This window comes from Bactrocera oleae, chromosome 2 (genome assembly GCF_042242935.1).
Source record: "Bactrocera oleae isolate idBacOlea1 chromosome 2, idBacOlea1, whole genome shotgun sequence".
NCBI lineage: Eukaryota > Metazoa > Arthropoda > Insecta > Diptera > Tephritidae > Bactrocera > Bactrocera oleae.
Window position 1 is genome coordinate 59,001,949 of NC_091536.1, and position 18,597 is coordinate 59,020,545.

At 34.8% G+C, this 18,597-nt stretch overlaps 1 protein-coding gene across 2 annotated transcripts in view; it reads left to right on the forward strand.

Moving 5' to 3' along the window:
- Dop1R1 (Dopamine 1-like receptor 1) overlaps positions 1–18,597 on the forward strand; it is a 116,133-nt gene that overhangs the window by 33,316 nt on the left and 64,220 nt on the right. Inside the window, exons 2-3 of one of the 2 annotated variants that reach the window (XM_036378456.2) lie at positions 13,353–13,458; positions 14,815–14,994. In XM_036378456.2, coding sequence (XP_036234349.1) covers positions 13,353–13,458; positions 14,815–14,994 — 286 coding nt within the window. The remainder of the gene's footprint in view (positions 1–13,352; positions 13,459–14,814; positions 14,995–18,597) is intronic. The other variant, XM_036378457.2, reaches the window with a different exon arrangement.

An 18,597-nucleotide genomic window follows, 5' to 3' on the forward strand; every position in this document is an offset into this window, starting at 1 on the left:
CAATTAATGGGAGACTTTGAAATAACTTATGATATTTTAAATATAAAAACGCTTTTCTTTAACGACTGAACTGCTTTAAATTTTTGGTTATGCCTTAATTAAATAATGCCCACTTATTACCACAGTCTTCCCACTGTGCAATGTAGACAGATTTCACTTATTAGCACATTTCCTGTTGATATGGCAAATGTAGGTGTATTTGTATGTATGCTTGCTCGCCATTTCTACAGTTCCGATATGAAATTGTGAGTTTAGTTTCCTTCGTCAAATCACTCGCTTGTTTGCGCATACAATTGAGCGCTTTAAGTTCGCATATAATTGCTGCCACACTTTTGTGTTTGGCTATCCGTATTTGCTTCTGCTCCTTCCATTTTGCAGCAGATACTTTCTTATTACTGCCAGTACTTTATTATTTAAATATAAGTACAATTACCGTTATTTACTCTGTTGTTTTGCTGACATTTGATCCCTACTAAGAGGCGAGCAATTATTTATTTGCGTCTGCTTGCCCACAAGCGCAATTTTATAGCTATTTCAAAAGGCAAACATTAAATTAGAGCTGCCCAGAATTATCACAGTGAATCTTATTAATTTCATTCAAAAACGGACGACAAGCTTACGCCGCATCGCCACAAGCAATGTACCATACATTACTAACCAACTGTCAAATACATAGTCGTTGAGGTTGGCAATGTTCTTATGTGGGCATTTGCTATCATGAAATAATCATTCTCGAACTGGTGTTGGGGAGCTTTGTTTAAGTTGTTTGAGCTCTTCAACCTTTTTTTCTGAGGATGACAAAAGTTTATGTGGAGGAAATACAAATGAATTTTGTGCAAAATTAAGATTTCATATTTTAAAAGTTAAATAATTGTTGCATAAAAATTATTTACGAATTCACTAATGCAATATAAGCCATGGAATTTACATCCACTAACAATCATCATTAAAATATTAACCTTACATATACATACATATGTCTGTTTTTAATTAATATTTTTAATGTTTTGTTTTAAAATTTATATTTTGAAGATTACTTTGCTCAATTACAGAATACACAACAAAACATAAAACACGGGGTACTGGCACTCCATCGTTACTGGCATAATGCGACCGAAACTATGCATGTACATTAAGGTGAGTCAAAAAACCGAAAGTTTTTTTTTCGCTTGATGCTGTGGAAAATTGATTGATAGATATATCTAAAAAAGGTTCTTCAATTATTTATTCTTCATTTTAATGGGAAGGTCCACCGCCTAACGGATTTCTATTTTTTTTGTATATTATCATTGGGCTTTGCAATTTAAAATGTTTTATATAATATTTTCTAGTAGTTGGAAGCGAGGTATGAATTTTTTCATCTGATAGTAACAAAAAAATTCCAAACTGGTAGGCGAGGGACCTTCCCGTCACAATTACGAGCTCATATTTGGAGAGCCTCTCTTGAAGGTGTCTATCAACCAATTTTTCAAAGTACCAAGCGAAAAAGAAACATTAGGTTTTTTGACTCACCTTAATGTGTGTGCCTATACATTTGCCCTCTTCCATTTTCTAGTCATCCTCACAGTTTTCTAAAAATTTGTTCAATAGATCTTATTATAACCTACTTATATATCGGAAACGGAAAGCATGCGTATGAGTTTATGTACGGAGTACCAACTTTGGACATTGTTTTCCTTAGTATCAGCCTTCAGCGTTTTTTTAAGATCATCTTGTAAGCCCAAGTTGGCATCATTTATTATCTAATAAATAGTGCTCCAAATTTGGTATATCATTAGTCAGTTTTAGTTGGTTTATAAGTATGAACTTAACGTTTATGCACGAAACTTGTGCTAACGGATTCAAACAGCCAATTAGTGAATTGATATTAACTGGTCTTCTTTCATCGTGCCCTGCAAGAACATTTTACCTCACCACTGACGATAACATTGATTATATCTTGAGTTTTAAAAAAGCGTGAACACACTTTCGGGATGCCGCTCTAGATGAAGCTCTTTTCTGAAAACAGTCTTCAAATATTGAAATTGTACTTACTCTAGTACTCTTTAAGCCAAAAATGTGCCTCGGCGCTGAAAAAGGTGTAACTATCAAGATGTAAATATCCCACAGAAGAAGTAAGTGTGATTTCGGCCGAAAAGTATTGAATTAAATATCAAACTCAGCTGGATTGATATAAAAAAACGCATGCATTTCGCTGCAAACACTTATCGGTTACGAAAATTCCTAGAGGGTACATAACGACACACTGTAATTTCTGAATTATTAATCACTCTTTTCATGGTTCTTAACATTTAATTAAAACATCTATATAATACAAAGAATTTAAGACGCAGTTGTTTTTATTAGTCACGACTTTTAGTAAGTGTTATTTTCAATTATTTCGTCCTACGAAAAGTTCTGTTATAAGTTCAGGCCGTTATAAAAATGAAACGATAATACATTTTTAAATAGTTTTTGTTAATTAAACAAATACTAATTTATCGTTGTACAAAATTTTATTCGAAATGACCACCTTTTACTTTTACCCTCATCCGGCAATTACTCAATTGCAACACGCACATTTTCTAGTGATATTGACGACGCTGCTTGAATCATAAAACTTTAGAGACCCTCCAAATCCTATGGCGTATTCAAAAGGCCATGTTCTCTTACTCTGACCACAAATTTTAATCCAGTGGACTCGAATTTGGAGTTATGAAACTTGGAAAATTTCTTTTAAGCCATTTTAAGGTTTGGTGCCTTGTGTGCTGGAGCAGTATCTTACTCAAAGATTCAATGCCCTCCATGGAAAAGAGTATTGCTTAACTGCTTTACCACTCCTTCAAAAAAATTATGTTGGTATACTTTTGGCCCAGTTTTGACCCCTTTATCACAGAAGTGAAGAGGTGTAACGCCTTTTCAGGAGACTCCACACCAACGATTATAGATTTTGTCGTTTTGCATAGTAAACATTTCCTTATCTGTAATAATTTTAAAAATTAACTTGAATAAATAGTATATAAACAAGTAAGGAAGGGCTAAGTTCGGATGTAACCGAACATTTTATACTCTCGCAAAGTCAAATGGTATACTCGTTTGAGATTTCTTTGTGGATTGACTGATATTTTCGGTAGAAGGTCACCTATAGGCGCTGGGATCCACATATTTAGTACTTAGGGGCTTAAACAGTTTTGGTTCGATTTAGAAAATTTTTGGTCACAAGGTGGAATACTTTAAACGTATTATTCACGCAAAGTTTTACGCCGATATAATCATTGTTGCTTGATTTGCATAGTGGAAAGTGAAAGAATCAAGTGGTATTTAAAATGGTGTCATATGGAAAATAGGCGTGGTTGTAATCCGATTTCGCCCATTTTCGCACTATGACATAGAAACATGAAAAGAACGTTATGCACCGAATTTGGTTGAAATCGGTTAAGCAGATCTCAAGATATGGGTTTTCACCTAAAAGTGGGCTGTGCCACGCCCACTGTCTAATTTTGAACGCGGTTCCTATAAAGTCATCTTATACCATCTCAGAGATAAAATTTAATGTCTCTGGCGTGTTTAGTGCTTGATTTATCGCGCTTTTAGTAGTTTTTAACAGTACCGTTATATGGGGAGTGGGCGGAGTTGCCACCCGATTTCAACTATTTTCACACCGTCAATAGAAGTGCTAAAAACATTTGCTTCCAGTGAATTTTGTTATTATAGCATTAGCGGTTTAGGAGATATGCACATTAAACCTATTAGAGGCGAGACCACGCCCACTTTAAAAAAAAAAATTTTAACTGCAGATGCCCCTCCCTAATGTGATCCTGTGTACCAAATAACAGTCTTGTATCTTATTTCGGAGCTTAGTTATGGCAAGTTATTTGTTTTTGATTAATGGCGTTTTGTGGGCGTGGCAGTGGTCCGATTACGCCCATCTGCAATACCAACCGTCTCACGGTACCATGAAACATGTCTACCAAGTTTCATAAAGATATCTCAATTTTTACTCAAGTTAGAGCTTGCACGGACGGACGGACAGACGGACAGACGGACGGACAGACGGACGGACGGACAGACAGTCACCCGGATTTCAACTCGTCTCTTCATCCTGATCATTTATATATATATAACCCTATATCTAACTCGATTAATTTTAGGTGATACAAACAACCGTTAGGTGAACCAAACTATTATACTCTGTAGCAACAGGTTGCGAGAGTATAAAAATACTAGTATAATTATGGAAAAAGCGTGGGGCGCTCGATATACGAAAATTATGGCACAAAGCGCCCCAAGCTTTTTCCTCAATTATACTAGTATTTTTTATATACTATTTTTTAATGTAAATTTTTAAAATAATTTTCAACTTTTTAGTTCGATATTCTTTAAAAGCGTTTTTTTTTTGTAGTTTTTTTAAACTATATTTATTTATCATTTTTTAGTTCGATTTATTGTCAATCGATTTTTTCTTTAAGTTCTCGTTGATAGTATTATAAATTTCTAACAGAGGGTGCATGAATGTAGAATTTTTCTCGAACAACGTAATAAAATTTACGTTGTTAACTTGTGAAAAGTAATATTGATGCAGATAGTATAATAAATTTGGTTAAAATCGGTTAGGCAGACCCCAAGGTGAGGTTTCACCTAAAAGTGGGGGGTGCCACGCCCACTGACTAATTTTGAACGCGGTTCCTATAAAGTCATCCAATACCATCCTAGAGATAAAATTTAATATGTCTGGCGTGTTTAGTGCTTGGTTTATCGCGCTTTTAGTATTTTTTAACAGTATCGTTATATGGGGAGTGGGCGGGGTCGTCACCCGATTTCACCCATTTTCACACTGTAGGTAAAGTGCTCACAGTGAATTTTGCTATTATTGCTTCAACGATTTAGGAGATATGCACATTAAACCTTTTAGGGGGCGCGACCACGCCCACTTTAAAAAAAAACCTCAGATGCCCCTTACTAATGTGATCCTGTGTATCAAATAACAGTCTTGTATCTTATTGCGCAGCTTAGTTATGGCAATTTATTTGTACAGTAGAGTTACAAACTGACAGACAGACATACAAGTGAAGCTAATAAAAGCGTGTTAAAAAGGAAACTTATATGGCTGTTGACCACGTGCCGCTGAAGAATTCGCTTGAATCTGATGAACCTATTTTTGTTTCGAACGCGTTGTCAGAAGATGACTAATTGACCGACGGTATTATTTCATGTTGAGATCATCTCGAATAAGTGTTGACATTGATCTGGTCGGTATAGCCATTTCCGTTGAAATAATTTCCTTTTTTCTAATGGGAATTCTGCGAATACATCGTGAACAGTTTTTATGGCTGAATTGGTTAGCACCACGTGTGGGCGACCACTTCTCTTTCTTTTGTCAGCTGTATACATTTAGAAAAAACGATGAATAATGTGGTAAACACACATTCTCATAATTATTAAGTTGTTGAGAAGCTCAAATTTTTACTTGCGATTTTCTCCTAGCTCCCCACTCATAGAACATATTATTGTATATGATTATACACTTCTTAACAACAAAAAAGCTACTCTTTTTTTTGCGACTTTGCTTTCGTACAGAATTTATGGCGAGACTATGTTTAAGTTTTGAACTTTTTAATCTTTACAAAAAATATTTACAAAATTTTGTCTAATAGATCTGGTTGTTCCAATTAAAATACCAGAGAGCGATTACAAGCAGAGAGGTAAAACATATTTATATATAATATATTACAATGATTATGTGACAATCATCTGTTTTTACTTTTCATTTTTCTCTTTTTTATTCTCGTTGTCAAAAAGTTACCATCAACGTTGGAGCACCTCAATTATCCTCCCTTCAGTTTGTGGCCTTTATATGGTATATGTTGACCATTTTTATTGCCAATTAAATTAAATCCGCAATTTCGTCTAGCTTTCGCAGGCTTTGCTGTTTTTGTCATTCCATTTTTTTTTTGCAAATCGGTTACATTTCCTTTACATTACTTTTACTTTCTGACTTTTGTTTATCTTTGGTATATTTTTGTGAAAGTCCCTGCCATCGGATTTTGAGTAAATTCTTCTAACTTTTTTTTTTATTATAGTGGCATTTACAGCCGAAATTTAGTATAAATATTATTGTCTCATTAAACGTTGCTTCTGCTTTTTACTCTTGCTTAGCAAGAGTACACTACGAATCGTGGTGGAGCTAAAAGTTAAGTAGAGAAATATATTCAAAGTTTTACGAACATCAAAATTATTTATTACCGCAGAGATAATCACGGATTTAGGTAGGCATTTTACGCACCTAACGATTAACGCGGCAATAAATCGCACAGTGTATAAAAACCTAATAATACTTTTGTTAGCTTAGGGTAATTGAATTTTTAGAAATGTACAATATATCTTTTAAAACCTTCTTGCTTTCATGTTTGTTCCGTTATCAAAAAAGCCTTGGCCTATCTTATCAAGATGAGTGATGATTCTGAAATTTAACATTTTAATATTGTTTATTATTCTTTGAGTTTTTAAATAAATCCAAATTTATATGTGGCACCTCTTATTGAATGAAATTCTTAAAACTCAGTAGCTATTAACAGATAACGTTTACCTTGCGTAATGGACGTAATATCTCTCTGTTTGCAAAATTAAAATGTTTACCATTAACTGCTTACTAATTAGGGCCTTTAGTTTCAAGCAAATTAGAGAGATTGCCTGTTGAATTTATTATAGTTAGTATTAATATTATAATATTTCAACTCTTTGGATCACGGGTGCAACAACGCAAGCTGTAAATATTACCGTAAAAGAGAAATTTTGAATCCGCTGAATATATGTCTGATAAAAATGGAAGTTTTGTTAAGTTTTCTCTCATTATTAAACGAATTCCCTCGTTTATTTTATGTCGTACAGAGAGCAGCACTAAAGAGCTCAAAGTCGGAGCTGAAAAAGTAGAAGTCTTGATTATATCCATAATCGTTCCGTGTAGTAGGGAGATAAAAGGAAACTAACTGCGAAACTGATCACGAATGAAATAAGGGTATTGGAACTTTGATAGAAGATTGGGAGAATACTAAAAGAGGAACCCTGCAGACAGAACTAAGAAGAAACCAACGACTTGACGGTTCAGAGTTTAAGAGACGAGCAAAAATAAAGTATATGTCAGTGGTGAGAACTGAGTCGCGAGGTACCTCCATTTATTATGTTACTTTCCATGTTTACAGATTCAGATATGACATGTGAGAGGAGCATCCAACTATTTTTTAAGTGGAGTTTCTTTAACTTTTGAATTCCTCGGTTGATAGTTTGCATACCTTCGCCAGCCTTCTCTACCGTAGTTGTCATACTTTTGTTTGGATTTATTTTTGTTGAACATTTTTTCTATCATCTTCTTTATTGCTATCAGACAACTTACAAGCTGTTTCAAATAATACTCAAAGTTGTCAACCTTTAACCGAAATTCAAAAGCCATAAGTACTTATCAGTGCAATTATACTCAAGGAGCTACTAATTTGTCTGAACCGTCGATACCAGATCACTACAGCATGTACATGGAAACCGTTTCTATTTGACGAGATATCTTCACAAAATTTTCCATAGATTATAATCTCTGACTTTGCTCCAATCTCCGAAGGTCAGATCGGACCACTATAGGATACAGCTGCCATATAAATTGACCGATGAAAATCAAGAAAAAGTCCTTTTTATACTTTTGTGCTATAAAAAATGAACCTGTTTAGAATATTACAGCTTTGGTTAAGCGAAAGTTAACATTTTTACTAGTTTTTTAGTTCACTTTGTCAAGTTTACTCGCGTATAAATGTTTTAGTAATCAAATTTCAAACAACAAACTATTTTTATATATAATCAGGCACATTATTATTTACTTTATCTTATAATAAAAGAGTAAGTTGAAAAACATCTAGTTACCTTTTAGTTCACGAATAGAACGGATAAAATATCAGTGCCATTGAGACAGTGATCGTATGAAACTAAGTATCCGCTTACTCCATAATATCTTAATACTAACTATAATAAGGCTAATAAACAGACAAGCTAATAAAATATGGAAAAAATTATCAACATTATTTTAGTGAATACCAATGAATATCATTTCGCTAACGGGCGTATGAGTAACTATTCATTTTCGATTTCTTTGTAATGTGTGGGCATGCCAATATTTGTGTTTAATTAAAGTTTTAAAAATCGAATGGCTTTACATGCACTAACACATATATACATTATTAATTAACGGTTATTGTTTTCATTTCATTTCGCCATTGTTATCTTTTCTCTATTTGTATTAAATGCATATGCTTTTGTGTTTTTGTAACCAAATTGCATTAACTAAAGTAAACAATTAAATCAATTACTTTCGTTAATTTATAAATAAAACAAATGCGGAAAAAATTTCGAAGCTAAATGAAAGAGGAAAGAATAACGAAGTAACCACAATTACAGCGGCGAAAATCCATCAGTGCTGAGCCGATGAAAGTGTGTTGGCTTTTAATACATGCATTGCTGGCGCACTACTAATTGGCTGTAAGTGCGTGTAAAAATACGGCATCTGCACACTGCGGTTTTCAATCACCCTTTATGTATTATTATTGTTGCAGTTGCGGTTTTTACGCATTTGCTAAGTATTATTTGTGTTTTATGGGTGAATTTCTTTTTATGCTCTTTTCAATCAACATAAAACTTTTTTTTATGCGACCTTAAAGTTTGGCCATACGCCACGCACTGCTTTATTTACTATAATATTTAATTATTTGCTATTTGTAAAAAAATCAATTAAATGAACTACTATTTGCGAAAACATTATGCGTTCAGCTATGTATTTAAGGCTTTAAAATTCCATTAATACAGCAATTCCTTCCGTAATTAATCCATCAAACAGTTTTGATGGAATTTGTGTTAAGCGCCTTTGAATATACCTTTATGCCCAAATCAAATTCTGGCGAATGCCATCGTTGTCCAATTTACGGTTGTTTACAATCATATTTCTATGTAAAAAAGAACACTTGCTCATACAAGCTTTACGCCGACTGCGAAAGATTTTCGCTTTCATAAGCAATTTTTCTTTTGGCAAGAAAGAAAACGATGAAATTACCCATTAAACCCACCCAGGCTATATGCATTTTAGATCACAAATGGGGTAAAACACAAGTACTAGATACTAGATAAGCTGGTAGCGGCCCACTTCCTCGATCACATTACAACTCGGTCAGCTGAAGTAACAAAAATAAATGCATTCATCATTTTATTGCTCGGTTGTGGTACCGAAAAATATTTTGCAGTCGAATATATTCAGCTGTTAGAACTGACCGTAGTCATAATGTGATTTCGGATGTAATAAAACGTTTTGAACCAAATTTGTTTTCAATCGGTGAAATAGCTTATGTGAAATGAAAATTTTTCTAAAAATGGGCGGATCACGGTCTAATACGGAACTGTTAAACTATGTTTATCTGTCACGTTATCCTGAATTTTTTTTAGATTTAATCCTTTATCGATTGTTTTTATGTGTTAGAAACAATAACACAGTGAACAAAATGGGAATAATCTGAGATATTATATATTGCGTGCGGATACGAATTAATGGAATTGTTTTCCTTCTTTCAATTATAGCGGTAAAATTATATGAACTATATTTTAATTAATCTCTTTTCTCTTTGTGAATGGTGCGTTTTTAAACATTTGTATAATATTATCTTGAGATTCTTAATTGGTAAGTGTACGAGTTTTTTAATATAGTTCGATAACGGTCCTATCCATTTAAGCTGTCTTAGCAGCTGGAAAAAGAATGCTATCTTTCGGTTAGTTTTCACATGCTGCTACTAAAACCGATCAATATTCAATCAATTCGATTTTACAGTACTAGACTTTTATCATGTTTCCTTTGCTAAATATAAAATGCTGCTATTATCAAGCTCCAAGTTGTTAGCAAGTCGAATCATTTTGTGCATTTTAAGTCTAAGTTTTGGCAAACTTACCTAACCTTTAGTAGTACCGACCCAAAATAACGAAATGTACACGCTTCGCTTCCAAATTGTGTAACCACTGAACTTGCGGTTAGTAAATTGATTAAATTTGTGGCGGCAAACCACAGAGCAGCTGACCAGCCATCAACATACCCACCGACCCATCAACTGCAATCCATGCATACATTTGAACATCTGTGTTTATGTGTGAGAGTTAAGATAGAGAATTGTTTAAAGCTCTAAACAATTACAGTGAATTTACGTTGGCTGGCTTCGCAGCTGCCTACGAATATCGCAAGTCTCATACCACGACACTTCCTTAAAGTGCAAATTCGTTAACGAACCCGTTACACCGCAAACTATGAAATTGTAAATTTCGGCAAATTGCTGAGCGATCAATTAAACTGAAATGGTGAGGTTTTGCAAATTTAACACCAACTTTAGGCTTTCACGCCTTTGTGAAAATATACTACGACTGGAGTCGAATTTTGAAAGAATTGATTTATAAATGGCTGTTAAGGGTTACTAAAATCTGTTGAAATCTCTCTAATATTTCGGCCTAAGTAGATTTAAATCATGGAAAATTCGTCTAATAGCACTTTGCATTGAAACAGCGTTGGCACAATGATCCGTGCATCACTTAAAAAAACGTTTACGACAGCTGTCAACCTTATACAATTAAATCATTATGTAAAGTGTCAAAAAGTTAACGCAGACTAAATGCAACCCTGTGCTTGAATACTTACACTTTTTTTTTTAATTTAGTGTCGTTATTGCAAATATTGACAGCAAGCACTTCTTTAAACGTAGTGACGTCAGCTGTTTACATCTGTTTATGGTAGTATTCTGACAACAACTAGAGCTTCGAATATTAGCATGTCTTGGGTGCGGTTTGCTAATAATGAATGATTTTCATTAGGAAACTAAAAGTCTCGCTTTTGCACACGGTATTATTATTTTTCCATCGTGTCTGCAGGTGGTGATGGCAGTGGAATTTTTCTTGAAGTCACTCACACATTCGCAGTTGAGCTGTCAGTTCTTGTCATATTTTGACAGCCACTTGACAGTTACGATGGCAAATTGACCTGTGCGCAAATTGCAAGTGAATACAAAAAAGTTCTCGTAGCTAGAAAATACCAAATTCCAAATGCAAAAGGATTATTAAACTAATGTACAACAAACTTCTTGCCGTTGGCTTGGCTTTGGTGCGCTAATGGTAAATATTCGCGTCAACGCGTTAATAAAATTTGGCAGCCTTTTAGAGAAAGAATGACTTGCAAAAATAACGGAGAAGGAGGAATGTGGTAGGTATTAGTCGTTGTTCGAGTTATAATGTTTAACGTTTTTTATAGTTTGCCTAATAATATGAGTCAGGAGTACAGGACAGCTTACAATTGAAAGTCTTGAGCTTTCGATACTTCTTCTCCTTTTTATTTCTTCTGAAATTTAAAAAAATATTGTTTATGTTTCGTAATTACGTTTAGAAAACAGCGGCAAAGTAACCTTTTTACGATACCGTAGCTAAATAGAATCAAATCTTCTTTTTACTCGAAATATATATGAAAATATGATATTATAAGTGGTAACTTAAGAAATAAAGCCTAAAACAAATAAGAATGAACTCTATATATGAATTAAAGGAGAGTGAAATATTTCAAGTTTTCTACAAAATACTTTTATAAATTACAGTACTTTTAAACTAAACCTATTGCTGAAATAGACAACCGATTATGCTCATTTTAAATACCAATGCTATACTTTGTTTCATATAAGAAATATACTTGGTTAATTTTTTTTAAACATCTAATACTCAGAACGATATAGACGATAAAAAATCAAAGTTATTATGCTATGTGTATGAAAAAAAAGAACGAAGGAACTGTTTCCATCCATTTTCAACATGAAACAACATTACGATTAGGGCAACATTATTATTTAATTCCAGATGGCGCCAGCGCAAGTGGATTGCTTACTGTGATTATTTTGTATATTGTTGTTAAAAATGCTGTGTTTGGTGTAAGTTATGATTTTCGGAGACAAACGGAGCCAACGGAGCCAATGAAGCCAACAGAGTTAGGGTGTTTTAAAGCATAAAATATATTGCAAATATATTCAAGCAAAAATTATTCAATACATATACATTGTATATTATGTTTCAGTCAAATTCGTTATATCTTTCGCATGGAATGTCTGAATCGAATAATTCAAAAAGTTATATAAAGATATTGAAACAGTCTTGAATATGAAGTAATTAGTTTTGATAAGGATTAATACCGAGATACAAATAACGAGCTTTTGCAGAGGTCTTATTTTAATTATTATTTTTCAATTAAAAGAACACTTATTGTGACATAACTACAACAGTCAGATATATGCTGTTAGGAGGCTGTAGATAATAATATGTGCTGCATAGTCGTAGTACATTATTTTGTTCTATAATGAATAGTATTCCCAGCGCATGCTATGTAAAGAATTTTTAAGGTAATTTTTTTACACCTTGGTTAACATTACTGGCGTTTTAGTAAGAATCTTTAACTTTTTAGAAAATATAATATAGCCGATGTTCACCGAAGATGGTGCGGTTTCCCAACAGTGAAAGAAGTTTTCAAGTCCATCAAGTAGCTTCGAAGCCTATTCAATTCAAACAAACAAACATATAAAGCTTTCCTCTTTATAATATTAGTATAGATTAGTTATTAGCAATACGCCATTCTTCTACTCACTAGATTTCATGCTGCTCTCTTGTCAAAAGATTTACATTTTAAAGCAACAACAAAGTTATCGCGTTGAATTAGATACCAGAGAGCCATTTACAAAGAGCCAAGTTACAAAAAAAGTTATCTGGCGATAGAAAGAAAGGCGACACAACTGAGCATGCGTCAGAGGACATGTTAAAGCATAAGTTACTCGTACACAGCTAGGAACAGCCAGTTTGTTTGAAAAACTGGTCTAGTTTGTTCGATTCACTACTCTCCAACGCTTAGCGAATCGAAGCTATTTTTGAGATAAATGCCTCACTAGTCGTACTTTGTAATACCGCACATAAGAATCTATATCATCAGATATCAGATGAATAGAATTTATAAGGGTTTTATAGAAAAACCCTTTTTTGAAAATTGTAGAATCTTGTTTATGTATATCTTCTTTACAAGGTTGTAAGTTCATTTGCTCAATGAAAAATAGCAAAAAACCTCATGTTATATAATGCGAAAGGTAAAATGATTTAGGCACGGTTTAAAGTGAAAATAAAGAGATTGCTGTCGATAATATTCTTTAAAACAAACACTAAAACTTTATTGGGCGGCGTCAAAAAAAAGAAACTTTGTAAATAACGGACAGCATAATACATCGTATTTATTTACTGCAAAAACTTTCTGACACTTTTCAGTAATATATCCTCAATGTTTTTTTTTTCAGCTAACTTCCTATTTCAATGACACGTCGTGGATAAATCCATCTGAGGCCGACACGATAGTGGGTGAGGAACCTGATGCGGTGTCTCTTGTGTCAATTTTAGTTGTTGGTAAAGTAAATGTCGTTGAATGTCTATCAAGTGAATGAATAAACACACGCACACAAAAAAATCACCTACTATTTAGGCATCTACACACACCTATACTCGCATACACATAAATTTAATTTTGGGTCTTTAATTATTATTGTTTTTTTAACTAAAATATACGTTGCAATTATTCGCAACTTTGCCAAAGTGGATTCGTTTTTTCGTCTTTATAATACAGTGGTTTTGTAACTCTTGCTCAGCCACAAACAACTTGAACTCATTTGACTAATGCTAAAAATTTATTTCTTCCAAAATCTTTCTCAAGAACACCCATAAGATGGATCGTGACTATATATAAAAGTTTTTCTTCGTCGAATTTTTACTATAATAGATATTCTTCGGTTCCAATGCTGTTTTCAAGTAGGCAGAAATATCAAAAACTTTGAGGTTATTTTGTGACAAGATATATTTGTTCGGATCTCCGTTTGCAAATAGGTTCTAGAAAGGCTGGAACTAATAACGAACTAATAATAATAGACATAATGAACTTGACTGATGACTTCTATTAAACTAATTTAGAAGTTGCTGCTTGTATGTCTATTGAAATCGACGCAATAACTCCCAATTTGTAAATTTGTTTTAACGTTATATTACCCAATCAAGCATAACATGAAGAATCGGAAACTTTTATCCCAAAGTCGAAAAGTTGTGTGGATTCAAAAACCAAAATCTTCGACATAAAATTCAAAACAAAGACAAGAGCTCTCCGAGTTTTCGGAGTCACAAACGTATAGCATTAAGTATTATAAATTTTCATTAAGATATTATTATTTGCCGCACCTAAAAATTTTGATTTCTCCCAGAATGATCAGAAACACTTTGTTCACAATTTTCAAAAACACCAACAAGTTGCTAAGAAACAGTTTTCGAATGCTAGCATGTCGCATGTTCTGACACCTGCATCCGTCGTCTATTGCATCGGTTGACATTTGAAATTCGCTGCTCACTTCAACCTCAGATCACAGGTCTCATATCTCTTCTCCGTTACTCTGTCACAAGCACTCAGTCGCATAGTTGTACGCTTACTTTCCTCAACGAAATGCACTACTACACTGCTTTTCCGATTCGATTTTGATGTTCGTGTTTTTCTATATGTTCTTATTTATTTTACCGCTGTTTGTTCACTTCTTATTAATTTTACCTTCGCATATCTCACATATCATTTCACGATACATATTTGATGGCTCATATGCATAAGTATTTGTGCTCGTAAGCGTTTTGTACTGAATGGCATAGTAAGTTTTCACGCTGATTTTCCTTTTGCCCGCCTTCATCTCACTTCATCGACACCCGGGGAATGCACACCACACCCCGCAGGCATCTTCCTGTCAGTGCTGATTTTTCTATCGGTCGCCGGCAATATACTCGTCTGTCTCGCCATTTATACGGAACGCAGTTTGCGGCGCATCGGCAATTTATTTCTGGCGTCATTAGCAATAGCGGACTTATTCGTTGCATCCCTGGTGATGACATTCGCCGGCGTCAATGATCTGTTGGGTGAGTATTCGCAATTATTATCGAAATTATTTTAACACTGCAGTTGTTTGTGTACTCGTAAGCGATATAATTATATAATGACGCACGCATACACTCGTACGAAATGGTAATATCGTCATGAATGGTCGTGCTACTTTGTATGGTAAACTGAAAGTGAGCTCACACTCGCATTAATCCGATGTTCGTGGAAAGTGATAGTCCGTTTGATTGACTTTTGATATGATGTCTCATTGTGATTTACATGGCAAACAGAATGAGTAACGAATTGTACTTCCTTAACTTAACGGGTAAAAATATTAAACAGGTTAGAGCGAAAGCGATACCATAATGATGAATCAAAATGAGACAGTAAAAATACTATTTTGAGCATATTTAACATAACACTATAACCTTTTTTCTTCTTGAATTATATAATTAGGATACACGTAAACGATGATATACCTAAAAGAGTAAGGAAGGGCTAAGTTCGGATGTAACCGAACATTTTATACTCTCGCAAAGTCAAATAGTATACTCGTTTGAGATTTCTTTGTGGATTGACTGATATTTTCGGTAGAAGGTCACGCAAAGTTTTACGCCGATAAATTCATTGTTGCTTGATTTGCATAGTGGAAAGTAAAAGAATCAAGTGGAATTTAAAAAGGGTTTCATATGGAAAATAGGCGTGGTTGTAATTCGATTTCGCCCATTTTCGCACCATACCATAGAAATATAAAAAGAATGTTATGTACAAAATTTGGTTGAAATCGGTTAAAAGGATCCCAAGATATGGGTTCTCACCTAAAAGTGGGCGGTGTCACGCCCACTGTCTAATTTTGAACGCGGTTCCTAAAAAGTCATCTCATACCATCCCTGAGATAAAATTTAATGTCTCTGGCGTGTTTAGTGCTTGATTTATCGCGCTTTTAGTAGTTTTTAACAGTACCGTTACATGGGGAGTGGGCGGGGTTGTCACCCGATTTCACCCATTTTCACACCGTACGTAGAGGTGCTGAAAACATTTGCTTTCGGTGAATTCTGTTATTATAGCTTAAGTAGTTTAGGAGATATGCACATTAAACCTATAAGGGGCGAGACCACGCCCACTTAAAAAAAACATTTTAACTGCAGATGCCCCTCCCTAATGTGATCTCGTGTACCAAATAACAGTCTTGTATCTTATTGCGGAGCTTAGTTATGACAATTTATTTGTTGTTGATTAATGGCGTTTTGTGGGCGTGGCAGTGGTCCGATTATGCCCATCTGCAATACCAACCGTTTTACTGTGCCAATAAACATGTGTACCAAGTTTCATAAAAATATCTCAATTTTTACTCAAGTTACAGCTTGCACGGACGGACAGACAGTCACCCTAATTTCAACTCGTCTTTTCATCCTGATCATTTATATTAGGTCAAGTAAAAAGTTCGTTCGGTTTTTATCAAAGAGATGGCGTTATTGTCCATAGTACTAGTGTTATGGGTCGCATCATGTCATACTATACGGCGCTGAAAACGTGTTTATTCGCTCTAAAAGTTTGTTTTTGACAGTTTTTCGATTGATTTACTCACTTCGTTGTGAGCGCTCGTCAAAGATGGACACCAACAAAGAGAAAATTCGCTATATTTTACAATTTTTCTGCGATCAAAGCGAAAAAGCAGCCAAAGCGGCTGAAAACATTAATTTAGTTTATGGGCCCGATACTGTAAACGAACGTGTAGCACAAAAGGGATTTGCTAGGTCCCAGATGGTGGGCAAGACCTGATTGACGGCCAGGAAGGTTTTGCTGTGTGTTTGGTGGGATGGGCAAGGAATCATCTACTGCGAGCTGCTCCCCTATGGCCAAACGCTCAATTCGGCCCTCTACTGCCAACAACTGGACCGCTTGAAGGCAGCACTCATCCAGAAGAGGCCACCTTTGATCAACAGAGACCGAATTGTGTTCCATCAGGACAACGCCAGGCCACACACGTCTTTGGTGACTCGCCAGAAGCTCCTGGAGCTCGGATGGGAGGCTCTAATGCACCCACCTTATAGTCCGGACCTGGCACCAAGTGATTACTATCTTTTCCTGTCCATGGCGAACGTGCTTAATGGTGAGAAGATAGCATCAAGAGAGGCCTGTGAAAATTGGCTCTCCGAGTTTTTTGGCAATAGGGACACAGTCTTCTACGAGAGGGGTATAATGAAGTTGGCATCTCGTTGCCAACAAGTTTACGAACAAAAGGCGCATATTTGACTTAAATCGGACAAATGTACACAAAGTTATCATCTTTTGAAAAATCAATAAAAAACCGAACGAACTTTTTACTTTACCTAATATATACATAACCCTTTATCTAACTCGATTAGTTTTAGGTGATACAAACAAGCGTTAGATGAACAAAACTATTATACTGTAGCAACATGTTGCGAGAGTATAAAAATTTTATGTTTTTTAATAATAGCGGGCGTACGAGTATGATGCTAAGAAGTGTCTTAACTTATTTTCTCCATTTTGAACACGAACTAAAGGCACGTTATTCAAAATAACATTTAACAGGAATTATTATAGCAGTAGTTAGGTAAATATGCCATGAGCACGCATTAAACTGGCCAACAAATAATTCGGAATACCTCATTTTGTGTTTTCAGCATCGCTATTAAGGGTTATAGCTCTTTAAGGGGTTTTAAACAATTACAGAAGACATTATGAAGCATCAGAAGGTGAGTTTGGGAAGGGATTTTTTTTATTTCGTTTACAACAATGCCGAAAGTGACGTCACAATGGCGGAGTTTTAAGTATTTTTTTCCGAAATTTTAAAAATTCTTCATCAAATGTGTATCTTTAAAACTGGATAAAAAGTTTGAATAAAGTATGTTTTACCCGATGAGACCTTAGTAACCCCTTAAAAGAATTAAGACCTTAAGGGCTTAGGATCTTTAGACTACATCTCTAAGACCGAAACTCGACTCCAAAAGGAAGAAAAAAGTATGCTAAATAAAGACGAGCAATGGAACCAAAGCCTACTCGCTTTCCATACATGAATTTCTGATTGCCAAATATATTTTTCTTTATATTAATGGAAAAAGCGAACTTGTTAAACTATAAAAAGAGCTTTTAACTGTTGAGCTTTGAATGTTCTAACCAATTTTTGGGTCAATTTAATAACGGCATTCGTAGCAATGCAGTAGATTATCGCTGAAATATAGCTTCACTGCGCTCAGTCAATTACTAGTTTTCCAACTATTGAAAGCAAGTTTATTTCGTTATTTTTCCTCCTCAGTGCGACCGAGATTTGGTGTAATTGGAAATGACGCCTGCAATTTGGATTCAAGGCTCAATAATCCACATACGGGTAAGCATCCAACATATCTGAGTTTTGTTAGCTCTCGTTTTGGCTGACGTACATATACTGCAATTATCGCTGACGCCCATAGGAGCTTGCACATATGTGTATACAGATACACGCAAACATATAGACTGATGCACAGTTGACGTACCGAAATCATTGCTGTATTGTCACTTACGCTGTCACGCTGACGAGTGTTATTATCGTTTGCAAATTTGCTGTCATCCCCTCCACCACTCCAATTGGTGTCAAGCCTCCGACGAGACAAATGTTGTCAGTAGCAGCACACCTT